Source organism: Pongo pygmaeus, chromosome 1 (genome assembly GCF_028885625.2).
Source record: "Pongo pygmaeus isolate AG05252 chromosome 1, NHGRI_mPonPyg2-v2.0_pri, whole genome shotgun sequence".
Classification (NCBI taxonomy): Eukaryota; Metazoa; Chordata; class Mammalia; order Primates; family Hominidae; genus Pongo; species Pongo pygmaeus.
Window position 1 is genome coordinate 83136266 of NC_072373.2, and position 26220 is coordinate 83162485.

A 26220-nucleotide genomic window follows, 5' to 3' on the forward strand; every position below is an offset into this window, starting at 1 on the left:
ACTTACTTGCAGCCTGACAATGAAATCGAAATCCTCGTGGAATTTTACCTATAATACAAAATATCTTGTTGAGAAGCAGAAATTTCAAAATTCTCTAGTGCTACAGTAATACTCTACAAGATGACCAAGTTATTACACAGAAAGGTAATTTTTATTACATGAAAATACAAAAGATTAAACTTTTATAGGGTTTATTTTTAACCAAAGGTATGAAAACTGTTAAAGACTTTGGTATATTGTCTAAGCTACTTTTAAAAGTAAGTTACTCCTTACAGAGAAAGAAATGCTAGATAAAGCAAGCATGTGTCAAAAGAGTCTTAGCTCCACGTCCATGAATGGGCCTCAGGGGGTCATAAGGGCATTGATACAGCAAGGTGTATATGCATTTCTCAGAGAAAAAACAGTCCCCAAATTCTATCTTTTTAATATTTTTACAACCCATGTGGGGAAAAGCAGCTCTTTGACTTGTCCTAAGTAGCAACACTCACAAGTGTGAGTAGGATGATTAGCTTTTCTGTCATCTAAAAATGAGGAAAAAGGTGCTGGGATGTCCTAATTAATTTTAAAGTAATTGATAATTGACAAAACTAAAAATGAAGTCATGTCCCCAATCTCTTCTCCCTATATATTTTTCCTACTTACCTTCAAGGGTATCAAATCCTATGTCTTCATACCTACCTTGCTTTTTAATGGGATGGAACAGTAGGAAGAAGAGATGCTGATAACATCTGAGAGCTGATTAAGTATTAGGCTATTTCCATATTTGTCATCTATTCCTTAGAACAATCCTCCAATAGATATTATCCCCACTTTACAGATGAGCTAATAGGTTCAGAGAGGTTAAGTAATTTCAAGGCTACAAAGCAATAGCAGCTTAAAAAGCTAGTCACCACTGAGGTGAAGGATGAGGCAGAGAAAGAAAAGATCATGGCATACACAGCTTTTAGAAAATCTCAAGATGTAAAGCCATAGGTAGGTGAATAGCAGGCTATGAATTGTTCAGATAGTCTATCCATCTGATTTTAATGGTAACTTGAGGTTAACAGCCTAAACCAAAAAACTCTTTGTCAACACCTAATTCGTAACAGTTTTTCAATAAGTATTATGAAGTCTTGTAACATTAAGAACACAGCTGTACGTGAGCTTGTAAGAAAAAGTACTATTATCAAATAAAGTCAAGATTAAAAAAAAAAAACCATACACATTTAAGATCTAGCATCTACTCTGACTACTTACCAGGATTTATAAAACTGTGGAAATCTGCCATAATACCTTCTTGGAGAGAATACTTAACACAGCCAATTTCACAAGGGAGGAAGCGCTGTTCACAATGAGGAGGTAGCTCGCCATGGCTAAAAATGTTCAAAAAATAAAAAATGCCTCCAAGGAGAGCTAAAAAAAAATTGTAAGATAAAATGAATAAATGAATGTCTCAAATTTACCTCTTCCACAAAAGCCTCTTTAGTTGAAGGGAAAAAATGTTTTAGAACAATTTTCTTTCTGTTCTTATATTCCTAAATGAGCTGGAAAAGAGAAAACCAATCAGCCGTACCAAATAAAGAAATCAAAATTCTTATAATTACAATTATCAAGGATTAAAGTAACCACTCTTTGCATGAAGCAACAAAATTATTCCAACTTGCGGCCAGCTCTACATAATTGGGCCATAGATAAGCCCTGAATCTCAGGAATGACATAGAGCAGTGACCCATATTCAACAAATATATAGGTCTGGGAAATGAAGCTGAGCAGCATCAATGTAGAAAGATTGTAATATAAACTATGAACAATTTAGTTCATTCTTTTTTCACTTTTTACCAATATATATAAGACCACCTATAAATCCTCTAAAAGAATAAAGGAATGTGAGAATGTGTGAAGTGTTATTTACCAAGATTGGACACATTTAAGACTGTTAAAAGTTTTATCAGTGTTCAACAAAGGCAGAACACAATAAAAACAGCCAGAAGGAATAGCAACAACCCTTATTAACTATGTTCTCTTCTTGGCAAGTTCCATAATTCATTTGTATCTTTATAAGCCCCCTCCATCACCCAGGATTTTTAAATGTTTTGTTCTTAATTGACAAATAATAATTATATACATATTTATGAGGTACAATGTAGTTTTGATACATGTATACATTGTGGAATGATTAAATCAAGCTCATTAACATATCCATCACCTCACTTTTTGTGGTGTGAATATGTAAAACCTACTCTTACCAATTTTGAAACATACGTTACATTAACTGTAGTCATCACACTGTAGAATAGATCTGAAAACGTTCTTCCACCTGTTTACTTTTGTTTTTAACTTAAGTGTATTTAAGTGTCCAATTATAAACAAGTCTAAAAAATACCTATGTTTAACAACATATAAAGTGGTAGAAACAGAAACCAGATTTTTGTTAAAAAAAACAAAAACCACTCTCCTATTTTATTTCAACAAATTACCTAATCTTTTACAATGTCAGTACCACAATATTTAACACTTGTAGTTATTTACTTTGAAATGGAGGATCAAAATGAACAGAAAACATTTTTACTGACAAATATAGTGTTTTGGGCACTCAAATTTATCTAAGCAAAATATTTCAGGATTACTCTACCTTGATCACCTTTTAAAGACAAAGTTGACATATCTGGAGGTGAAACATTCTGCTTTGGTACAAGCATGCCCGGCCTCCTCAGTGGTGTGAAAACAGGTTTCTAAAGAGGAAGAGAATGATTGGCCACATAAACTCTTGCTGGGCACTTTAGACCATATATTAAAATTTAGCTAAATAACTGCAAAACGGCCTATAGATTACCAAGATCAATGAATCCAGTGAATAAATATATCTGTCAATAATACCAACACCCAAAGGCAGAATAACAAATTATAAATATTCTGAATCAGAAGGGGGGAGTGGTAAATAACCAATGTCACTACTACTGAAAGTCATTTTGCCCACTACTGATTATCCAAGGTAATCATCCTGAGCCACCTACTACATGCCAGGCCAGTGGCCAAAAGCACACTATGCCCCAAAGTACTCTAATGTTGCTTGTTTTTCACTTAAAGTCAAAACCAGGTTATGTTGTCTCCAAGTCTCACATGAGGTACACATACACCATAGCTTAAGTTTGGAGGAGAGATATCTTGTAAGAATAAGGCTTGCAAGTATAAGTACAAACTCAACTGAGCTTCTACTCATAAATCCACAAAATAAAACTATCTCTTGAATTTCAATCCAATGTTGACAGTTTAAGAATGGAATTTTACCATGTAAGAATGGAAAAAACAAAGGGTGGGGTAGCACCAACAATTACCTTGCACTTTCCTCATACAAATCAACAAGAAAACAAATTTTATTTAGTACTTTAACATTCTACTACACAAAAATTTACCCAAATAAACTTCATTTAACTTTTTTTTTTTTTTTTTTTTTGATACAGAGTTTTGCTCTTTCGCACAGGCTGGAGTGCAGTGGCGCAATCTCGATTCACTACAACCTCTGCCTCCCGGGTTCAAGCGATTCTCCCACCTCAGCCTCCTGAGTAGCTGGGACTACAGGCGTCTGCCACCACGCCTAGCTTTTTTTATTTTTTACTTTTACTAGAGTTGGGGTTTCCCCATGTTGGCCAAGCTGGTCTCAAACTCCTGACCTCAAGCGATCCGCCCACCTCCGCCTCCCAAAGTGCTGGGATTACAGACGTGAGCCACCGTGTCCAGCCTATTCAACTCTTGTAAGACATACACACATACACGAACTAATCCAAGTCTTGTTATTTCAATATTTTAAACACAGCAGCTGGCTTTGTTTCAGGTGTCATTTTTAAAAGAATGGTATATTTTGCTAAAGAAAAAAAGACAGAATGGTCTAAACTACTTTTAAGCCCCCACTGCCCACCCCCCACCCCCGCCAAGGCTCATTAATCACAGAAAAGTTGAAAGGGACACCTTGATGTCATCTAGTACAACCCCTAGATATTACACTCCCATTACCGATCAAAGTGTATTGTCTGCAGGTTTACTAACAGGAATTCCCCAGGCCTTTCACCACCAAATTACACCAATGTGTGCATGCCCTAGTTGTGGAGGCTGTTGGTTTTTTTTAACAGGCATTCTGACACCAGGGGAAAAGAAGAACGTCGTCTTCGCACTAACCGAACCCCCAAAGCAGTCTACCCTTGACATTCACTCATTCACTCATCCAGCCTTTACTGAATATGCCTATGTGCCAGGCAGATGGCGGCTCTTCTCTTGTTAACTTTACCTGCTTCTCTGAGGGCCCAGAGTCCTTTCCCTGAGCGGCCCTCCACTCTCGAGCCATTTCTGCGTATTTCTCCTTTTCTTCCTCCCTCAGAAGCTTTTGGAGATTGAAGGGGGAAAGAAGAGAAACAGCCGTGAGGATCCCGTGTTCTAGGGCCCGCAGGCAGATGCCGGGGCATTACTGGGAGGTTGTTCTGGTGTCGGTTTGCCCAGGGTCACAAACAGGGGCCTTCCTCTTCCTCTGGCAGGGCCAAGCCGCCTGACCTCCTCGAGGCCTTCTGCCCTCCCGCCTCACCCTCCGGCTTGCCCAACTGCCCTGCCCAGCCCTCTCACTCCTCTCCAACCTTACCGCCCAGTCTGCGGAACAGTAGGGGATGGCATCAGCAACGCGAGCCACAGGCAGGCCTCGTCGGCGTAGTTCGGGAATCTTCTCCTGCACGAAGAAATAGTAAGCATTCCGGCTTGCCTTGCGGTTCGGCATGGCAGCGCGGTCACCCTTCTTGGCCTCAGACAGCACAAAGCACCGGCGCCCTCGGCGGGCTCCCGCCCTAGGTAACCGAGGTAGACGCCTGCGCACGCAGCCCGCAACTCTCGGCCAATCAGGAAGCGGCGCGCAGTCGCATTGCCCCGCTGGGGGAACAAACAGCCTGAGACTGGAAGATTCCGGCTCGTGCCGCCTTGCGGGTGAGGTCCGGGGGAGAGGGCGATCGCAGGTGCCAAGTGCTCTGATTGGCTGGGTGCGTGGCAGGCGGAGGCATTGTCACGTGGGAGGCCTGGAGCAATTTCTGCACATTATTGCGTAATGTGCGACAAAGTAGGTAGAGAAAAAGAGGAGCTGCGGATGTTTCCGTGTTTTACAGGTACAAAGGGCCAGCCAGCTTTGTGCCAAGCACTGTGAAAAGTGTTGAGGAACATGTATGAGGAACATGACAAATAAGGTCTTCCTTGCCCTCAAGTTTACAATCGAATGAGGGGAGAGGATGACAAAAACCAGTGAACCAACAAAACCGAATTTTTTAAAAGTACATTTAAATATAAGTTTTAGAAGGAAACACAGAGGAAGAGGTTGAGATTTAAAATATCCTTAAAGTTTTATAGATTTCCTCATAAAACTGTTTCTTTGTCAATTTTATTCCTAATTAACAATATGAGTTTTTATGAAAAATTTCTTTTAAAAAATTATATTTTCTAATTGGTTACTGCTGATGTCTAGAGAAGGTATTAATTTTAGTGTCGGTCCTGTGTATTTAGTCACACTACTGATCTCTTATATTAGTTTACATCGTGCTAGTTGGTTCTCTCAGTTTTCTAATTATGTTTCCCAGAGAAAATTCCTTTCTTGGGTCAGCTTTCTAAGTGTGTGTATATATGGGGTATGTTTATGTTTTAAAATCAAGAATGGCAGTTGAAAATTTGCTAAATTTCTGGATCTTTTCAGGTAATCACACGGTTTTATCTTTTAATTTTTTTTTTTTTTTTTTTTTAGACAGGGTCTCAGTCTGTCACCCAGGCTGGAGTGCAGTGGCACGATCCTGGCTCACTGCAGCCTAGACCTCCTGGGCTCAAGTAGGACCTCCCATCTCAGCCTCCCGAGTAGTTGGGGCTACAGGTGCACACCGCCAGGCCCTGGTGATTTTTCTGTTTTTTGTAGAGACGAGGTGTCCCTATGTGGCCCAGGCTGGTCTCACACTTCTGGGCTCAAGCGATCTGCCTGCCTAGGCCTCCCAGAGTGCTGGGATTACACGCATAAACCACTGAACCCGGCCTAATTTGTTAACATAAAGAATATTGCTAGATTTTTCTAACGCTGATGCATCCTACCATTCCTAGTATAAACTATTGTTGATCATGAGGCTTTGCTTTTTTAAAAAACATAATGTAGAATTTTGGCTTTCTTGATTATAGTAATATGGAACTGTATAGATTTTGTCGTATTTTCTTTACCAAATATTGGTATCAGGGTTGTGTTCAGATAGAATAATAAATGGGAATTATCTATTCCTTGACAGGTCGGTAGAGCTTATTAGTAAAACTCTCTGATCTTTTATATCTTTGGAGGGTGAGTCCACCTTTAACTACCATTTCATTATCTTTTGTATGGTTATACAGCTGGAACTTTCATACATTATTGAAGCAGCTGGAACTTTCATACATTATTGGTGGGACAACTGCTTGACAGTTTCTTATACTTATCATAGGACCCAGCAAATCCATTCTTCTAGGAAAATGAAAATATATATCCACAAAGCCTTGTAGATGAATTTTGAGAGTAGCACTATTCATAAGAGCTCCAAGATGGACAACCCAAATGTTCATCAACAGGTGAACTGATAAACTGTGGCACATTCATATAGCAGACTACTACTCAAGAATGAAAAGGAATGAACTATTGATATTCGACATGGATGAATTTTGAAATTTTGTTGAGTGAAAGAAGGCATACATAAAAGTATACATAGGATGTGATTCAATGTATACAAAACTTGAGAAAAGGTAAAACTGTAGTTATAAAAATCAGATCAGCAGTTACCTGGAGCCAGGAGGTGTGAGGAGGGGAGATTGAGAACTGACACAGGGAACCTTCTGGGTTGTCAGAAATGTTCTCTACCTTAATTGTGGTGTTGGTGGCTATTAGTAGTATGTATTTGTCAAAATTCATCAAACTATGGACTTAAAATAGGAGTGTTTCATTTTAAAGTCAATAAAGTTGACTTTAAAAAACATTGGCATAAAAACAAATGTTAACAGTTGATTGTAATTTTAAACACACACACACACACACACACACACACGTTCCTTTCCTTTGCATTCCTAATTATTTATGCCTTCCAGATTTTTTTCCTTAATACTTGCCAAATTTTATTTTATTGATCTTTTAAAAAACACTTTTGGTTTTATTGCTCCACTTTACAGTTTTTCTTTCCCTTTTCACACATTTCTGCCTTAAGTTTATTAATTCCTTCTTTCTACTTCAGGCTGTTTTATGTTTCTTTTTTTAGTTTCTTGAATAAAAAGCTTTGTTCAATTTATTTTCTTGCCTGTTTATTATGTTTCTAATTTTTTCCTTCTCTGCATGAGCTGGATTGATAAGTATTTTTTGCTGTACTTTCTCTTCCACTGGTTTTAAAGTTATACATTCTATTTTTCTTCATTCTGCTGTTACCCATAAATTTCAGCGCACTTGTTTTAAAACTTACATTTTTATCACAACTTTTACAGCTAATAGGTATTCACATCCCCTCTTCCCAAATAGACAAGCAGCTTAGAAAATTATTACTTCTTCCCACTCAGACTCTCCCTCTCCACACACCACCATCCCACTTCTGTCTCCCACGTTGGTATCATCTGGGATTTTAATTTCACGTTGCTTTTTTTTATAACAACATTTAGATATGACCGAAGTATAATAAACACAATATATATAAAGTGTATGATTTATTGAGTTTAAACTTACATGTACATCTGTGAAACCATCACTGCCATCAAGATAATGAACATATCCATCCCCTAAAGTTTCCTCACTACTCCTTTACGCTGCTTGAAGTTGCCCACGATTTACTGATGCTCTGTTCATTTTTTTCCTTCAGTCTTTTTTCTCTGTTTCATTTTGCATAGTGTCCATTGGTGTCCTTGTGTTTACTAATACTTTATTCTGTAATGTCTAATCTGCATTAATTCCATCCAGTGTATTTTTCATATCAGATTGTTTATTTTCATCTCTAGAAGTTGATTGGGTCTTTTTAAAAAATCTAAAACTCTTTAAGCATATCTCTACTTAACATAGTCTATCCTTCCTCTACATTGTTTAACATGGAATACAGTTGCAACATGTAATATAATTATAATAACCATTAATTCTTGTCTACTCATTGTATTATCTGTTTCATTTCTGGGTCTGTTTCTACTGATTGATTTTTCTTCTTATGGATTATGTTGTCCTGTTTCTTTTGTATGCTTGGTAATACTTGATTGGATGCTGGTCATTGTAAATTTTACCCTGTTTTATGCTGCATATTTCTATATTCTTATAAACATTTTTGGGCTTTGTTTTGGGACACAGCTCTGTTACTTGGAAACAGTTTGAGGCTGGTTTTCACTCTTTTTAGGCTTACTTTTCTGCTTTGTTATTTGAGATCAGAGCAATCTTTAACGCTAATTTTCTCCTCTACTGATATAACATCTGAGTACTGTACTTGATATTCCATAAAATTTGGAGCCAAATTCCACTTTGGCTGATGGGAATACAAACTATTTCTAGTCCTATGTGAATTCCAAGGATGGTTACTTGTAATCCTTTCAGGTTGTTCTTTCTTTGGCTCTGTGTAGTTTCTTCCCACACATGCACTGATCAGTATTCAGCTCAGGCTTCAAGGGAGATCCTTACCACATCTCCAGAGCCTTTTTTTTTTGGTCATTGTGTGTTCCTTTGTTTCTGGTACTCTGCCCTGCAAACTCTATCCACTGTGGCACACCTGGACACCCACCTCCATCTCCTCAACTCAAGGAGACTCCACTGGGCTCTGCCTAGGTAACCCATTGTGATACTGCATTCTGGTACTCTCTCCAGGCAGCTACCTGTGGCAATCACAGAGCTCACCTTGTTTGCTGTGGTTCTTTCAGGGGTTACTCATCTCTACTCCCCAGTGTCTAGTGTCTGGGAACATTGTTTCATATATTTTGACCAGTTTTTTTATTAGGTTGGTGCAAAAGTAATTGCAGTTTGATTTCAAGCTACTGGATACATTCATTTCCTGTTACTCCACCTTGGGCAAGATGGCTTTTTCATATTTTAGCATTTTTAAAACCATATTTAGATTTAACTACCAAATTTTTAGATGGGTGATCAGGGCAAACCTCTATGAAGAGCAGGTGGCTTTTATAATGAGAAAGGATGGAAGGAATAGAGCTAGTCATGTGAAGAATTGAAAGAAGAGAGTTCTAGACAGAGGGAACAGTATGTGTAAAAGCCTCAGGTGATAAAGAACTGGGTGTCTCTTCAGAACAGATGGAAGGCTAGTTAGTGTTGCTGTACTGTATCTAGTCAGGTGAAGAATGGTGCCTGCTGAGGTTGGAGTGATCAACAGAGATTTGGGCTTGACCATGACCATTGTAAGGGGTTCGAGTATTGCTCTAAGTACAATTGGTGTTCATTTAGGGGGGTTATTTTATATTTATTTATTTATTTTTAATTGACAGATACAAATAGTATATATTTATTGTGTACAACATATTTTGAAATATGTATATGTTGTGGAATGGCTAAATCGAATGACAACATATGCAATACTTCACATACTTATCTTTTTTTGTGGTGAGAACACTTGAGATCTACTCTAAGGGTTTTAAAAATCATGTCATGTTTTCTATTTGGAGAAAGGGTTCAAAGCATTAAGAATGGGCATGGTGAGAGCAGTTAGGAGCCTCCTTCAGGAGTCCATGTGGGTGATGATGGCAACCTCGAACAGAAAGGTAAGGCTGGGCTCAAATTGTATTTTGGGAAAAATAGAACTAGCTAATGGATTGGTTGTAGGAGTAAGAAAAAAGGAGGAGTCCTAGGATTTTGGCTTGAGTAACCCACTGGCACTTAGTGCTTTTACTGAGATAGGGAAGACTTTGGGGCAGAGGGAGACAGCGCTAATGCCAAGGAAGTTCCAAGGTCCAAAGCTCCCAATAATTTCTGTTATCTGCTCCTCTCCTCATAGGTCCATTTTTTTGAGACAGGATCCCATTCTGTCAACCAGGTTCGAGTGCAGTGGCGCAATCACAGCTAACTGCAGCCTCAGTCCCATGGGCTCAAGTGATCCTCCCACCTCAGCCTCCCGAGTAGCTGGGACTACAGGTGTGCGCCACCACACCCAGCTAATTTTTGTATTTTTTGTAGAGGCAGGGTTTCGCCATGTTGCCCAGACTGGTCTCAAACTTCTGGGCTCAAGTGATCTGCCTGTCTCAGCCTCCCAAAGTGCTGGGATTACAGGTGTGAGCCACTGCTCCTCTCCTTCTCTGATAAAATTGATTTTTTTTCTATTTTACTTAAGTCCTACATAAACAGAACAGCTTTCCCCACTTTCCAACCAGATTGATTTTTTTCTATTCAGAAATTCTAAAGGGTGGCAGGTTTGGGTTGAAATATGTGGAGGGGGTGGATCAAGAGTTCTATTATGGACATGTTCATTTTGAGATGCCTACTATATATTCAAGTGGAGATGTCAAGTAGGCAATTGACCATGTAAGTCTGGAGTTCTGGGCTTGAGAAAGAATTCAGAAGTAAGCCACATAAAGATAGTAGTTAAATTCATGAACTAGATGAGATCATCTAAGGAGAGAGTGAAGAGAGAGAAAAAAAGGATCCAGGATGGAGTCCTGAGGAACACTAGCATTTAGAAGCCAGAGAAGGAAGACCCAGTAAAGATGACTGAGAAGAACATGTGAAAAAGCAGGAAGAAAGGCAGGAAAACCAGGAGAGGGGAGTGATTCCAGTAGCAAGTGGTTCATTTATTCAATAGATATTTATTAAGAGCCCACTGAATACCAGCCTCTATTTTAAGCACAAGAATAGGTTGAATAGAAAAAAGCTTATAGTGGAAAAAAAAAACAGGTAATAAATAAACTATTACGTATACTACAAGATGTCAGAACATCTTTTTGGACATTAAGTCCAATGAAGAAAAATAATGTAAGATATGAGAATAGCAACAGATAGAGGGTACAATTTTAGGGTGGTTAGTAAAGGCCCTATATGAAGAAGTGAAATTTGAGCAACGACTAGAAGGAAGAGAGCAAGCAAACCATGTAGATATCTGGAGAAGAGCATTCCAGGCAGAAAGAATAGCAAGTGCAAAAGCTCTGAGGTGGGAGCTTATCAGGTATGTTTGAGGAACAGCAAAATAAGTCACATGGCTGAAGTAAAGTGAGTGAGGGGGAAAGTAGAAAGAATATTAGAGAGGGAGCTAGGGCCAGATCATATAGGATTTACAGGGCCACCATAAGGACTTTAGATTTTTGTCTAAATTGGGGGAAACCATTGGAGATTTGGATGACTATTACTTTTTTTTTTTAATTAAGTATGAGGTGTGATTTTCAACCAAGTACATGTTATGCAAACCACTGAAGAGCACCACAAGTGTTCTTGGAAAATGTGGCTGAGTTTTTTCCTGATGGTAGTTTAAGTGAAGGCCAACATTATTCAGTGTGCATCATCCCTCCTGTGCTAATAATAATAATAGTAGTAATAATAGGTGACATTCATCGCAAGCTACATCCGGCTTTCTGCTAAACACTCCACAAGGGTTATCTTATCTCCCCTTCACAACAACCCTATGAAATAGATTCCATGATTATCCCCATATTGCAGAAAAGGAAATTGAGGCTTAGAGTGGTGAAGTGACTTCCGCATGCCACACAGCCTTTGAGTTACTTTGACATATATGAGATCCCAACTTAACACTCATTCCAATCTGTTTATCTTAGATGTTCAAGGTTGTTTATTACCTGATGCTTTGCCAAAGTTAAGAGATAAATTTCTGAGTGCCATCTAGACATTGTTTGAATATGCTCTCAGATTCTTTAGTAACTCAACCTGATGTCTGGTTGATTCCTCCTGCTTGCAATATACATGTGAATTCTACCTCTTGTGACTCCTTGCAATGTCTTTCTCAATTGATGTTAACATTCTCTTCGTGCGGCCCCTTGTTAGGTGCTTGTTACTTCTTGAGCTCTTGTAATGAGCTCTCCCATGGAAGAGACCTCAATCTGTTGTCACTGTCTCCATCAATTCATCCTACACCCTGTGGCCAGAATAACTTGGCTGAGACACAGGTCTGATCTTGTTCTACTTAGAAATTCTCATGGATGGTACATTGCCAGTGGAATTACATCCAGATCTGCTAGCCTGGTTTCCCTTGATTCAACCTCAGCCTACCTTTCCAGCCTTATTGCTGACTCTGCCTTTTGTAAACCTATGCTCTGGGCAGCAGTTCCTATTCTCACCACTGCCTATTGCTTGTGCATCTGTACTACCTCCTGCTCCCTTTCTGCCCCTAGAAATTCTGTCCAAATGATGTTAAAGCTTAGCTCAGGGGTCACCTTTTCATGAAGATATCTCTGACCAGGACTACTGATAACTAATTGACCCTCCCCCACTTAATTTTCCTACCATATTTGGTACATGTCCTAATACAGGCCCTGTCACACCATCATAAAGACCACATATTTGCCTCCCTCCCTCCGTCTCTACACACATGGAGACAACTCAAATGTAAGCTCTTTGACATAAGGGGCTGTGATTCATTCATCTTTGAATTCATATTCGTTTTTAATTTCTAGATAGCATAGTGTCTAGAATATAGTAAGTATTCAACAAATGTGTGGAATAAATGAATGAATTCAGGGAAAAGAAAAGGAGAGATGAGGAAAAGGGAAGATGAATACAGTGGGGGCAGTTTGTAATTAATTGGACAAGTACACATTGATCATCTCTATGTAAAAGGCACCTACTCAGAACTGGGGAAGGAGTACAGAATTAACACTTCTGTGAGAGATCCTCACCCTGCTACTTCAACACAAAGGTCAAGGTTGCTGTTTTCTAACCCTGGTCTTTAAAGCCCACATGCCACTTCTCTTGCTTGAGCAGTTTTTCATGATGCTCGATGTTCTGGCCTTCTCATTCTAGCTCTCTTCCCTCCCCATTTGCTGGGGGTGAGGTCATCGGGTGACGTATTTGTTTTGGCTCATTTCCCTCTCTCAGGTTCCGTCTTTGACCTGTGCCAGGAAGAAGGCCTTTAGGAGAATGTGTAGGGCTGGGCTCTGAGAAACAATCTTCTGGCTAAATCACCAAGACCCAGAGCCCAAGGCAGTTTCATCTTGTAAACTGTAGGCAGCCAGTTACCCTTTCTTCCTATAGCCTTTGGGCTATAGGAAGCTGTTTGACCACTAGTGTAAGAATTGCTCTGCTGCTCATCTAGGGGGCTGTCAATGCTGTTCTGGTCTCCAAAGGATGCTAACAATGAAATAAAAACAGAAACAAAAGCAAAAACTGGAGACAGGGCTCCTAAAAGAGCAGTAACCTTCATCTCTGACTCTGTAACTTATAAAGAAATTATAGGTTGCACTGTCAGTAAAAGCTCCCAGGGCTCAACTGCTCATAATTAACTTGATTAACTGCTCATGAATGAGACATAATGAGAGCAGGTGTACATGTGGGGGCTTTGTATCTGGCTGAAGATACAGGCCTGATGAAACACCTGTCACTCCTTCTCCTTGCTTCTCTCCTTTCTGCAGGGATGTCCTAGAGACTGGAGGACAAATTTACAATGAGTAAATTTTGGCATGGGCACAGCTTTTGTCCAGCACCTTTTCCTATATTATAGAAATATTAGAGGGTATAGGAAGTTATAGGCTGGGCACAGTGGCTCAAACTTGTAATCCCAGCACTTTGGGAGGCTGAGGTTGGAGGATTGCTTGAGCCCAGGAGTTTATCAGACTGGGCAACATAGCAAGATGCAGTTTCTAAAAAAAAAAAAAAAAAAAAAAAATTAAAAATTAGCTGGGTATGGTGGCATGCACTTGCAGTCCCAGCTACTTGGGAAGCTGAGGCAGGAGGATAGCATTGAGCCTAGGAGTTCAAGGTTGCAGTGAGCTATGATGGCACCATTGCAGTCCAGTCTGGGTGACAGAGTCAGACCCTGTCTCTAAAAGAAAGAAAGACAATTATAAAGAAAAAATATAAATGAATGATGATTTTCCCAGAGATAACCATTGTTACTCATTTGTTTCCTTTGTCCCTTTTAAATGTATTTTTTCATATTTGCTACCAAGCTCTAAATATACTTTTATGTTTTTTTTCTGCACATTATCCTTGGATGGACCTTTTTAGGGAATGCTTTGGTAGAGAGCTAATTCAGGCAAGGGCTGCCCCCACTGTTGAGCAGGATCTAGCTTTAGGATGGGGCACACAAACCATCACCTAATTCAGCACCCAGCACCACTGCAGTTGGATTTGAAGCCTGAGACTGCAGGTTCTTGGATTAAATCTGCTGGAAGTACATCGAATTTTCAACACATTCTCCCAGGCTTTTACCTTTTTAAATTTCTAGATAGTATGGTGTCTAGTGTCCACTGTTCTTGCCAGTTCAGATTTTTTTGTTTTGTTTTGGCATAATGCATTTGTATATTTGCATTTCCTTTCTTTAAAGCATTTTCTTAATTAAACAATTTATTCAACATGAAAAGACTTCAAGATTGAAAATGTTTTTGGTTTTCAGTATAGGGTGCCTAGAGTCTCCAGTTTTTTTAGTTCCTTGGTTTTCTTGGTTTCAGTTTTTTTAGTTCCTTGGTTTAGTTTTTTTTAAACTTATAATTCATTGAGGGTGGTTTTGAAGGTATGGAGGATGGGAAAGATAACTAACCCAAAAGGTAGCAAGAGAAAAAAAAAGATGGACCAAACTTACATGAGAAAAATGGTATCTGTTTCAGAGTCATACTTCATATATTATTCTTGGAATACAGGATCAGAGAGGAGAAGTAGAAATATGATTTTGTCTGTGTGCTTTAAACAGACTCACGTTAAGCAGTATTCATGTGCATGCATGCCTGTGTGTCTGCAATGAAATCATGTTTTAAAGAGGATTCAGCTACATTATATTTATAACTATGTGGTTGCTACCAGCTACCAGCATGTCTCCTTGCGGTGGTTCACTTCTCTTTTCTCTGTGTCCTAATTCTGTTCTATAGTGTAGAGCTTTGCTGAAGCAGCCTGTTAGTCCCCCCACCACATACAATCCCAGCTATGGCTTCCTGGGAATCTTGTTCTGGTCCCATACAGGTCCTTGTTGTGACATGTTTGTCTCGTTGCAGTAGAAAGTTTGAAGTACTGCAGATCCAGACCCCTTCCTTGGCTGTGATGAATCAATCTCTCTATTTTGGGTCCTGTCCTATTAGGTCAGAATGAATGAACAACTGGAGCTTCACCAGATACAAGGCTCATTAGAAAACATCAGCTCAACAGCTTCCCAGGAGAACAAAAAGATAGGTATTGCTTCTTAAACATTACTGTGCATCGGAAGCACCTGGGGAAAGTGGTTAAACTGCAGATTTATGGGCTCTACCTGGAGTTTCTGATCTCATTATTTTAGTAGCGCCTCGGAATCTGTGTTTAAGCAAACACAGTAATATGATCCTGATTCTGGAAGTTCAGAAACCACACTGGGACTCTGGGTGCCATATCCCATCACCCACCACCAATATGGCAAAATAACACCATTTTCCCATCTTCTTTCCACCTCCATCCCTTAGGCTACGTGTTTTGAATCATTACATATACTTCAAAATTTATATTAACCCTTCATCACCTTGGTAACAACATGTGCAAGGTGATGGAGGGGCACACATTGTGATTCACTCTAGTTTAGCATCCCCTTCAGGATGGCCTGGGCCCCACTCACTCAGGAAGATTCAGGATACACCATGTGTACCTCTCTGGCTATAAAGTAGACATGCAGGGCACTACATGGAAAACACATTTCTGGGATGATGGACAAGGCAACTGCATTCTATGATTCCTTGTGGCACAAGCTCTTTTTCAAGTCTCCTGATTCAACTACACATAGACACCTCCTCTGAGCAGACATGAGCTCATTTCTGTGGGCGTTCACGTTCCACTTCATATACACATCCAGGCTCCCTTCACTCAGTCCATCTCCCATTTTTCACATGTATAAACTTGCTCATATGTCCAAGTTTTGCATAAAATGCCATTATTTTTTGAGACAGGGTCTCACTCTGTCACCCAGGCTGGAGTCCAGTAGCGTGGTCATAGCTCACTGCAGCCTCAACCTCCCAGGTTCAAGTGGTCCTCCCATCTCAGCCTCCAGAGTAGCTGGGACTACAGGTATGCACAACCACGCCTGGCTAATTTTTATATTTTTTGTAGAGATGGGGTTTCACCATGTTACTCAGGCTGGTCAAACTCCTGAGCTCAAGCGATCCGCCCACCTCAGCTTCCCGAAGTGCTGAGATTACAGGTGTGAGCCACTGCACCTGGCCAAAATGCCACTGTTACGTGTGCTTAGATAATAAATACTATTCAAGCTCTTTTGTGCACTGTGTGACACACACACATAGATGCAGTAAATGGCACAGCATAATACAAATATATCATCTCAATCTTCTGGTGTAGATGTTCTTTTTGTGGTGCAAACAGTAGTATATGCTTTAGAGTCAGATTCAAATCCTAGCTCTGCCACTTACTAGTTGCCTGATCTAAGAGAAGTTAGTTAAATGCTCTGGGCCTAAGTTCCCTCTTTAGGGTTAAATAAGAAGGTTTGTAAAACATGTAGAACTCTGCCTAGAATCTAAAGGAAACCCACAAATGTTAGGTACCTCCTATATTTTTATTTTTCTGTATATGAAAGGAAATAGTCCTCAAATTTCTCTCATGCAGTACATAGCATGAAAAAATCATCCTGGCCAAAATAAGCAAAGAAAGAGTTTATGAAAGGATATTGCGTGGCTCAAAGAATTGCTGGGGAAGTGAAGAGCCAAATGTAGAAGAGAGGCTAGAACCCAGAGAGCCTGCAAGACCATAGCCAAAAATCACACCTTGGAGCATCCTGGTGGCTTGACCTCTGCCACAGCTGATCGTGTACACTGGATGCTGCTGCTGCCTCAGTGACAAAATCAGTTCTCCACTGTCCTTGTTCCTTATATCCACCACTTGCTCCAGAATCAAAAAGCTCTGAGGGAGAGGTCAGCCTGGCTATGCCAGGGGCCCGGGCCTGCACTCCAGCTGGGATGGTCAGGGAGGTGGCTCTAGACTTTCTGGCTTCTGCAGTTGGAATTTCTCAGAATAAGAAGGGAATTGAGATGTCAGGCAGCCATAAAAGACGGCTGTCCAGGGTCTATTCTTACCATTTCTCACATGTTCACATACATATCCTCCCTGTCTGTGTACACATTCACTCTTAGGTGTGGAGTCTGTCTGCTCCAGGAACTCCCCTCCAGCCTGGCACCACTGTTTTCAGATGCTACTTGAGACCTTTCTGCTATGTCTCTTTCCTCTGCCCAGAATGCCCTCGCCTGCCCCCTTTCCACCAGGGATCCCTGAATGGCTCAAATCTTGTGCTTTCTGCAAATGCCAGCCCAGATGTTACCCCTCCTTTATGGTGGTGCCCCCTCCCCACCCACGACTAACTTAGTCCTTCCTCTATGTTCCCAAGGCACTTTCTCTATGTCTCCATTATTGCACTTGCCCCGTTTTACTAGGAATAAGTATCATGTCTTTAATGGTCTGACCTTCCTCCCTTTCCTCGACCCAAGATGAGGCTCCTAAGGGCAGGAAGTCTATCTCATTCCACTTTGTAACCTTAGTTCTTAGCACCTAGTAGAGGCTTCATAAATATATTTCTTAAGCAAATCATACATTTCTCAGTTCTCTCTCAACACATACATTTTGAGACACAAGACAAATCCGTCTGACAAATAGGAATAATCCATGTGAATGCGTGCTGGAATCTATGAAGTGTTGGATGGATTTAAGCCGTTATAATCATTTATCTCATTCTGGTTTTACATATTTTCTGTTAAAGGGCCGGATGCCCTTATTCTACCTCATATTTTAACAGGAAAAAGTAATGACGCGAGATTCCCGCCTACCTTTTTCAATTCTGCGGAGCCTCTTGCCTGGTTCCTTGCACTGTCAAAAAGGAAACCAGACGGAGGGGCGGGGGTACCGCAGAAGCGAACATTCTAGCCTAGAGGACTTGCTAGTTAAGTCCCGTAAGAAGTTACGCCAAGTCCCCGCCGTCCCCCACCCTCGCCGCTGTCGCTCTCTCCCCGTTCAGGTTGGCTGTGGCTGCCCGCAGACACAGGCTCCCCCTGCTCGAGTCCCCAGCCAGCGTTCTCGCCGGGGTTCCCGGGCGCGGGCGTCCCTGGGAGAAGCCGCGATGGTCGCTCCCCGCTCGGCGCGGCCCGCGGGGCGGCCTACCCCGCGCCTCTCGCTGCCTGCCACCCAGCGACCCCCTCTCACCGCGTGGCCTCAATCACTCCACGCTGACCTTTGGGCCGCCGGGGGCCTGCACGTGACCGAGAAACTTTGGCAGTCGCGGCAGCGGGCGGCGGGGCGGAGGCGCGGGAGGCGGTGCGGCGGCTGAGCTCCCCCGCGCGGCGGGCTCTGCGGCGGGGAGACGCTCGCCCCGCGCCGCGCTGGCTGGGCGTGCGGATGCGCCGCCGAGCGCCGAGCGGATCCCGGAAGCCCGCGGCAGCGCGCGCTCCGCCGGCGGCGCGATCCAGCCCCCGGCCCCTCCTGCGCGGCCGGCCCGGCGGGCGCTGCGCCCGGGGACGCCCGGTGCCCGCCGCTCCGCCGCCCCGCCGCCGTCCGCTGTCGCGGGGTGACAGCGATCCTTCTGTTCCAGCCATTTCTCACTTTCCTCACTCCGTAATTCGGATGGGAAGTTGGGGAAGATGGATAGGGTCTTGCTGAGGTGGATTTCTCTCTTCTGGCTAACAGGTAAGAGTCCTTTTCTACAGAAACGAATAACTTTGTATATTCCTGTAGTGGTTCTGTTCTCACCGCGTCCCCCCTCCCCCCCATTTTCCTCGTTACTGACCATGTTTAAAGCTGCTTAGCGGTCTGGCGGAAAGTGGGGGAGGGGGGCAACGTGTGTGTTTGTGAATGTGTTTGTGTGTGTGTGTGTGAGAGAGAGAGAGAGAGAATGATGGGGGCGGCGGGGGAGAAGCCCAATGACAAGTGAGACGCATCTAGATGCAGGTGTTTGACTCATTGGCGCTGAGGTTGTTCTTTCGAATGCATTTCCCCTCCATAAAACGGTTCTCCTTCGGTCTTATCCTGAGTTTGTAATGCTGTGAGTCTTGTGAAAAGCCTGGCTGGAATAAAGGAAGCTCAGAGGGAGCTGATTAATTAAATGAACTGGTTTTCTGGAGGTGGAGGCTAGAGGACTGTCTCCTTAATTTCTTCCCTAGAGAAGGAGGGGGACCCAGGGCATTCTCTATGTGGCTCTCTGGAGGGTGCAAGGAACTGGAGGTTGGGAAGGAGATGGGGATGGAACCTTCACTGGTTGTGGAGTTTAGAGCCTGGCTCTCTCTTACTTGGTATCATTTGGGGAGTGGTCCCAAATGATAATTAGAAAGCAGAAGAGCCTTTCTAATAGGTGCACTCCCCGCTCCCTAAAAGATAATTTGCAGAGAGATTTAGAGGCATTGGGCTTCTCCCCAGCATCAAAGTCACTGGTCTAGCTGGGTCCTCTGTATCCTCCCCTCCTTTTTGGTGAACTTTCTCCCCATTCTCCTGGGGTCAGTAGATGCTCTTGTTCTTAACCCATTTCCTCACATGAGGATTCCAATTCCCGTAGGGATACGGGGCCTTGGGGTGGCCAGCCCTGAGAGATTCACAAAGCAGCCCTGCTGAAAGGAGTGGGATGGGGGTGAGGAAGGTCTGGATAGCTTGGACTGGGTCAGAGGCAACCATTCAAATCACGGTGGGGGCAGAATGATGGAAGAAATGGAAAAAGGGGTCAGAAAGGTGAGGACAGGATGGGGGTGGAAGGCAGGAGAGAAAAGAGAAAATAGTACCACATGAGAAGTTTTGTCACCTCTAGGGTCACCAGCCAGAAGATCTGGACAAAATCAAGGCACTAGGCAAAGGGGAACAAGCTTAAAATAGCTAAAACAAGTCATGGAAAGGGGGTAAAATACATTTAGCAAGAAAAGGCAAATACCCCATTTCCCTTAGCTTCAGAATAAGATTCTTCATTGCCTAAATATTTTTCCCATTTCAAATGAAATGCCCCTAACATTGCCGTTGCCCCACTGCTGGGTTTAGGCTGGGGGAGGCACCCTCAGCAGAGTTAGCCTCTTCTTTTGGCTGCTTTGAGTTCATCCCTCCCACATTATTCAGATATGAATCATCTCTAATTTCAGGGTTTGGCTGATCCATGCCACCCTGCTCCCCTGGCCTCCCAGTGCCTTCCACTCCCACCCTCACTGATTCTTCACATCCTTAATCTGCCTCTACTCTCGGTTATCAGTATTCTCAGGGCACTTAGTCCTTGAGCCTGTATCACAACAGCACTGAAGTCAGCCAGGCATCGGGGGGAGGGGTCCCTGAGTCAGAGGTGCTCTTACAGACACACTGGGGTCTGCCTAAAAGAAGTACTCTGGGGGTTTGCAGGGAGTGAGAGAAGAAGGGAAACATAGAGCTCTCTTTAGATGGCTCACAGCTTTTTATGAAATGGAATCATATCACTGGAGGGTACTACAGGAATTGTAGTTCAGCCCTCTCAGTTTATAGAGATGGAGTCCTAGAGAGGCAATATGCACATAGCATGTTCCTGATTGATTAGGGACTAGATCCCAGTTCTCTCAAACCCCAGACCAGTCTCATTTGCCCTCTCCTAAGCTGCCTCTCTGGGTTTTTTGCTGGAGGGCTTTTTGTTTTATTTTTGTTTTGAGGGAGGCGATGCTTTGGCTGTGCCTTCTGCCACCTGCACCTGGAGAGGCTGTTCTGCTTGGAATCAGGCAACAGGTTAGTTATCAGGACCAGCTCAGCTGTCAGATGGCTGGGGATTCTTTGCTCCGAAAGTGAGACTGACTCGTGGGATCCCATTGATCATCCTCTGCTCCCTGCTCCTGCTTTCTCCTCATCCCATCACTGCTGTCAGAGGTGTGGACAGACAGGCTGCCTCTCAGCCTCAGCAAAGTAGAGGAGCAAACAATGGCGGCTGGGGAGGGGAGGGAGGAGACAGAAGCAGACAAGGAGGAGATGAATTCAGACTCATTCTTCGCAGCGAACCATGAGAGGAAAGGTGAGAAATTTTAGTCCAGCCCAATCAATGAATTCTCTTTTGAGGGGGTGGTAGAAAGGAAGGGAGACAGGGAAGAACAGATTAAAAATGAGACAGAGAGCCAGGAAAAAAACCACATTCATTCTTCCTCTCCCTCCCTTTCTCTCCCCACCATCTCTCTCCCACTCCCTCTCTATTTCTTCTCCTCTCCCCTCTCCTCCTGTTTCTCTTTTTTAATGCAAGCTGAGCAATTTCTAATCAACACTTCAGTTTTTTCCTCCAAGCTCTAGCAGCTTCTTCCTTGTCTTTCATTACTAAAATTCTGTATTTCTTCCTGTTGTGTATTTAGCCTCATGATTCCTTATTGCCATTGTGATGTTGCTTCCTGTAATATATTGGTTTTGTTATTGTTGCTGTTGTTGTTGTTATTTTGAACAAAACAAAATGCTTACCAGCTGCTATTTTAGCAACAGGTGCCATCTAGCAATAAGACTTGAAGGAGGGTTCACTCTGTCTTTGTTCCTGAATATGGGTGGCGTTTTATCCTTTCCTGGCAGCAGACGCTGTGAGAAATGCTGGAGCTGTGTCGACACTCTGGGAACACACTCCTGGAGCAAGCGATGTGTTTTCCTGGAGGCTTCTTTGGGTATCTCTATGATAAAGATTGCTTGATGGATTAACATTTCTTTTTCTTTTCTTTTTTTTTTTTTTGAGAGACAGTCTCACTCTGTCACCCAGGCCAGAGTGCATTGGCACCATCTCGGCTCACTGCAACCTCCGCCTCCTGGGTTCAAGCAATTCTCGTGCCTCAGCCTCCGAAGTAGCTAGGATTACAGGCACGCGCCACCACACCTGGCTAATTTTTGTATTTTTAGTGGAGTCAGGGTTTCACCATGTTGGCTACGTGGGTCTCAAAATCCCAACCCCAGGTGATATGCCCACCTTGGCCTTCCAAAGTGCTAGGATTACAGATGTGAGCCACCATGCCCGGCCCTTTATTAGCATTTCTTTTGGTTTCACTTGTTTGTCTATTCTACAAGCACATACTAAATTCCTGTGATTTCTAAGTATTATAATAAGTGCTGAGAATGAGGCACTAAAAGACATAGTCCTTGCCCTCAAAGCGTTGTCAGTCTAGTCAGTGATTCAAATAAGTTTTCAGCTATGCGCACTTGTTCATGCCTGTAATCCCAGCACTTTGGGAAGCTGAGGCAGGCAGATCTCTTTGAGCCCAGGAGTTTGATACCAGCCTGGACAACATGGTGAAACCTCATCTCTACAAAAAATACAAAAAAATTAGCCAGGCACGGTGGCTTGCACCTGTAGTCCCAGCTATCCAAGGGCCTGAGTGGGAGGATTGCTTGAGTCCGGGAAGTAGAGGCTGCAGTGAGCTGAGATTGTGCCACTGTACTCCAGCCAGGGTGACAGAGTGAGACCTTGTCTCAAAACAAAAACTGAAAACCAAGTTTTCCAGTCACTTTGTCATGGTAATTAAAGGTCCTTTGATGAGAGCCACACCCCTGCTGTGAGAGCATGGAGGAAGCACACTCAACCCAAACCAGGAGTGGTGCAGCAGCTCTGAAACAAATTCCCAGAAAACGTGATAGCTGAGTTAAGATATTTGTTCATGAATAGTCAGTGAGTGACTTACTCCTATGTCCCAGAAGTTATGCTGGGGTTGATAAGATGAATAAGTCATAGCCCTTGCTTTTAAGGTACTCAGTCTGGTGGTGGAGACACCAGTTATGGAGTAGCATTGTGCAAAAGCAGTGATAAAGATCTGTACTCTGGAGTGCCTTGAAGGGCCCCCAACCCAGCCTGCAGTGGGAAGGGAGGTATCAGGGAATGATCATTAGTTGGTCTGGTTTCATGTTCAGGTAGACACCTGGTGACTGAAGGATAGGCTTGGGTGTAGAGAGTTAAAATGTTATTAGCCCTGGAGAAAGAAGAATCACTTTTAGAGACTGCTGACACTTCAACTTCCGTTATCTCTTTTCCTGTCCTGTATACCTTCCAATTTCTTTTCCTCCTCTGTTCTACTTTTCTCCGTGGAACTTACCTCGTTCATCTTCTTTCCTCACTTTAGCACAGCTCTTCCAGCTTGGCATTGTCCCCCAGCCTGGATGCTTCTCTGTGGACTAGGAGAGGGAAGTTATTTGAATATCCTCATCACTGTTTACACTTTAGACATAGGAGTATTCTGGGTGGCTAGTTTATATAGAATTGAATATCAGTATGAGTAGTCTTGCACTACTCGCACTACAGTGCAAGTACCTAGTGCTTAGTTCAGTGTTAGTAGTATTAGTATCAGCACACAGTTAGTAGAAAGACCTGGGAGCTGAGAATTAGGTTCTAGTCCCACCTCCTCCATAAATCACTATATAACCATGGGTTTGGATCTTGGTCTTAAATATTGAGCAAGGTGATTTTTAAAGTTAACTTCAGCTCTAAGATTCTAGGGTTCTGAAATTTTCCCCATTAAAATTTGATGAGTTGTAAATGAAAGCTAAAGAGTGACAGGTACATGATTCCTTTTATAATTTACCCAGGAAGAGCCATCAAGGGAGACCCAGTTTGTTTTTTTTTTCAGACTTTCTCAGACCATTAATGATTGGAATGAAAAACGCCAGGTAGAAAGGAAGAGCTCTTCCTCAAATTTTCAGAAGAACAAATGGAGCTGTTGCTGGACAGGACAGGTTCTACTCTGAACAATTAAATGTGGTCATATTGGGAACTGGTAAAGTGAGGCAAGTACTTTGGACGAGATGGGATGAATCTTACTCCAGCCAATCTGGTCCTAGAATGTCCCTTCTAGTCCCAAATTTTTGTTCTGGGACTCACCTGTTCACCCCTTCCAACTATTTTTACTCTTATGCCTTCTTTTTCCCAATGTTGTTCTCACTTATTTACATGCTATGATGCTTTTCTATGTGTTAAGTGGCTTTCATAGACATTATCCCATTTGATCTTGCCAAGTAAGTAAGGCTGGTGTTACCTACCTGTCCTTAAGAAGACCAAGGCTCAGAGGAAATAAATGACTTGTCCAAGCCCATGATATCTTACTGGTAAAAAGAATAAGAGATAATGTCACTGCCTTAATATGACTCGGTTATTTGAAGTGCTTGAATTCAGGGAAACATTTTTTTCTGGTTAAGGTAGATCGAACTGTAACTCCTGATTTAGGTGAACATACATGGTGTCTATTATGGGGCATTGGATATTGAGGCACAGAGTTTATAGAACTCAGGGAAATAGTACAAGAAAAGTGAGAAAGAATGGCAGATAGTTTTTCGTAATGAAATCCTAAGATCTAGTGGGAAAGGAGCGAATGAAGAGGACTCCAGCAAAGCACATGAGAGCAGAAGATGTGCCCCAGTGACAGAGCAGAAACTGATGGCACATCAGAGCCCATCTGGGACTAGGGGCTGCTGCTGTGCTCTCAGGAGCCACACAGGATGTAGCTACAGCATATGCATGCTTAAAGTCTCAGTCTTCAAGATAGTTTTTGGCTTTCTGAAAATGAAAGAAGGTGTTTTGGATGACTAGAGTTCTTTACAGGCCAAGGAACAAGGAAGAACTCAGAAGAACATGCTGCTTCCTCTATTCTCCTTCAGCATGCGGAACCCTACAGAAAGTGGTGCTGAATAATGAGTAGGGCCCTTGCATTCAGCTGAGACCCTGTATCATCGCTCCTTCCATGCCCTTGGCTCACCAGGAGGCAGCGTGTAGGGGGGGTGGTGAGGCTCAAACTGACCGGGATTTGAATGCCAGCTTAGGATTTTATCTTTTTTGTTGTTGTTGTTGTTGCTTTAATAATGGAAAGCTAACCTACCTTATAGGGTTGTTGTGATAATTAAAATTAAATTATGTAAAACTTCTAGCACAATATTTGGCACACAGTAGGCCCTCAATACTTATTATGAACCCAAACTAGATGTATTTGTCAGTAATTTTGATGCGGAAACAAGCAGTGCCCAAATCTCAATAGCTTACAACGTACACTTAGTTCTTGCTCATATTATATGAGACCTGCAGTCAGCTGTGGGTAGCTATGGACTGGCTAGCTTTGATGGGGTTGGCTCAATTCCAACTCTCTTCTTACTCTAAGACCCAGGATGAAGGAGCAGCCACTATCTGAGCATTTTGTTCTCACAGTGGAGGGCAAATGTTCAAGGGGGTCAGGGCAAGGGCAGAGCCAAACCATACAAATGCCTTTAAAGCTTCTGCTTGGCCATATCTATGGCACATCTGCTCACAACCCATTGACCAAAGCAAGTCATGTGGCCAAGCTTAAGTCTACGGGGTGGTAAGGTGCCTACAGGGTGCCTGCAGGGACCAGTGCAAGGATAGGGAGGAAACAAATCATTGGGAGTAAATACTATAATCTGTCAACTGGGTTAAATTATTCAACACATGTATGGAGTACTTACCATGTATCAATCTTCAGAAGTCTGCAGACGGAGCTTGTTACTAGTGGGGGAGATAGATGGCTAAATAAGAAATTCTCAGGGAAAGTGATGTGATTCTTTGGGGTACTGTGACTGCTGTAAGAACAGGAAGAAGCTTCTAGGGGCAGTGATAGCTGAGCAAGTCCTGAAGGATAAGTAGGAGTTGGCCAGAGAAGAGTGGGATGGGGGAAGGAGAATCTGCAGAGAGAACAGCCTGTGCAAAGGCCAAGAATCAGGGGAGGGCATGATGTTTTCTGAAAACTGAAATACTTTAGTATGGTTAGAGTATTTAGTACTGTAGGAAGAATGGAAGGTAGTGGCCCCATCTGAAAGGAGCTTTTGTGCTCCTGAAGGCTAGAGGGAATCTTTTAAGAATCAGAGCAAGAGAGTGGTACAATCAGATGTGCATTTTAGAAATATCATGTGAACCTCAGTGTGGAGAGTAGATTAGACATGGACAAGGCTTGTAGCAGAAATCAACTAGGGGACACTTGCAGAAAGCATGGCGAGACACAATGAGATCCTCAACTCACATGGTACAGTGAGGATGAGAGAACTGGACAGAGTGACCAGAGGTGGAGGACATAGGACTAACTTAGATGGATGTGGTGGTTGAAGGGGAGAGAGTGTCAAAGTGCCTCCAAGTTTCTGGCTGGGGAATGCTGGAGATGCCATTCATCAACATGAACTAACACAAGAGGAGAAATGTGTTTTGTTTTGTT

At 42.6% G+C, this 26220-nt stretch overlaps 2 protein-coding genes across 11 annotated transcripts in view; one reads left to right on the forward strand and one right to left on the reverse strand.

Moving 5' to 3' along the window:
* Positions 1–18490, reverse strand: part of MAEL (maelstrom spermatogenic transposon silencer) — a 47314-nt gene extending 28824 nt beyond the window's left edge. Inside the window, exons 1-6 of one of the 5 annotated variants that reach the window (XM_054453621.2) lie at positions 18306–18490; positions 4607–4690; positions 4262–4354; positions 2612–2711; positions 1237–1392; positions 7–48 (exon numbers count right to left, since the gene is read on the reverse strand). In XM_054453621.2, coding sequence (XP_054309596.1) covers positions 7–48; positions 1237–1392; positions 2612–2711; positions 4262–4318 — 355 coding nt within the window. In that variant the 5' untranslated portion in view covers positions 4319–4354; positions 4607–4690; positions 18306–18490. Of the gene's footprint in view, positions 1–6; positions 49–1236; positions 1393–2611; positions 2712–4261; positions 4355–4606; positions 5150–7711; positions 8751–17904; positions 18097–18305 lie in introns of those variants that run through there. The other 4 variants (XM_054453365.2, XM_054453540.2, XM_054453705.2 and 1 more) reach the window with 4 other exon arrangements.
* Positions 8837–26220, forward strand: part of ILDR2 (immunoglobulin like domain containing receptor 2) — a 71691-nt gene continuing 54307 nt past the window's right edge. For 2 of the 6 annotated variants that reach the window (XM_054452985.2, XM_054453071.2), the window contains exon 1: positions 18520–18757. In XM_054452985.2, the coding sequence (XP_054308960.1) occupies positions 18712–18757 (46 nt within the window). In that variant the 5' untranslated portion in view covers positions 18520–18711. Of the gene's footprint in view, positions 9367–9634; positions 9727–15192; positions 15284–18519; positions 18758–20672; positions 20792–26220 lie in introns of those variants that run through there. The other 4 variants (XM_054452837.1, XM_054452905.1, XM_054453254.1 and 1 more) reach the window with 4 other exon arrangements.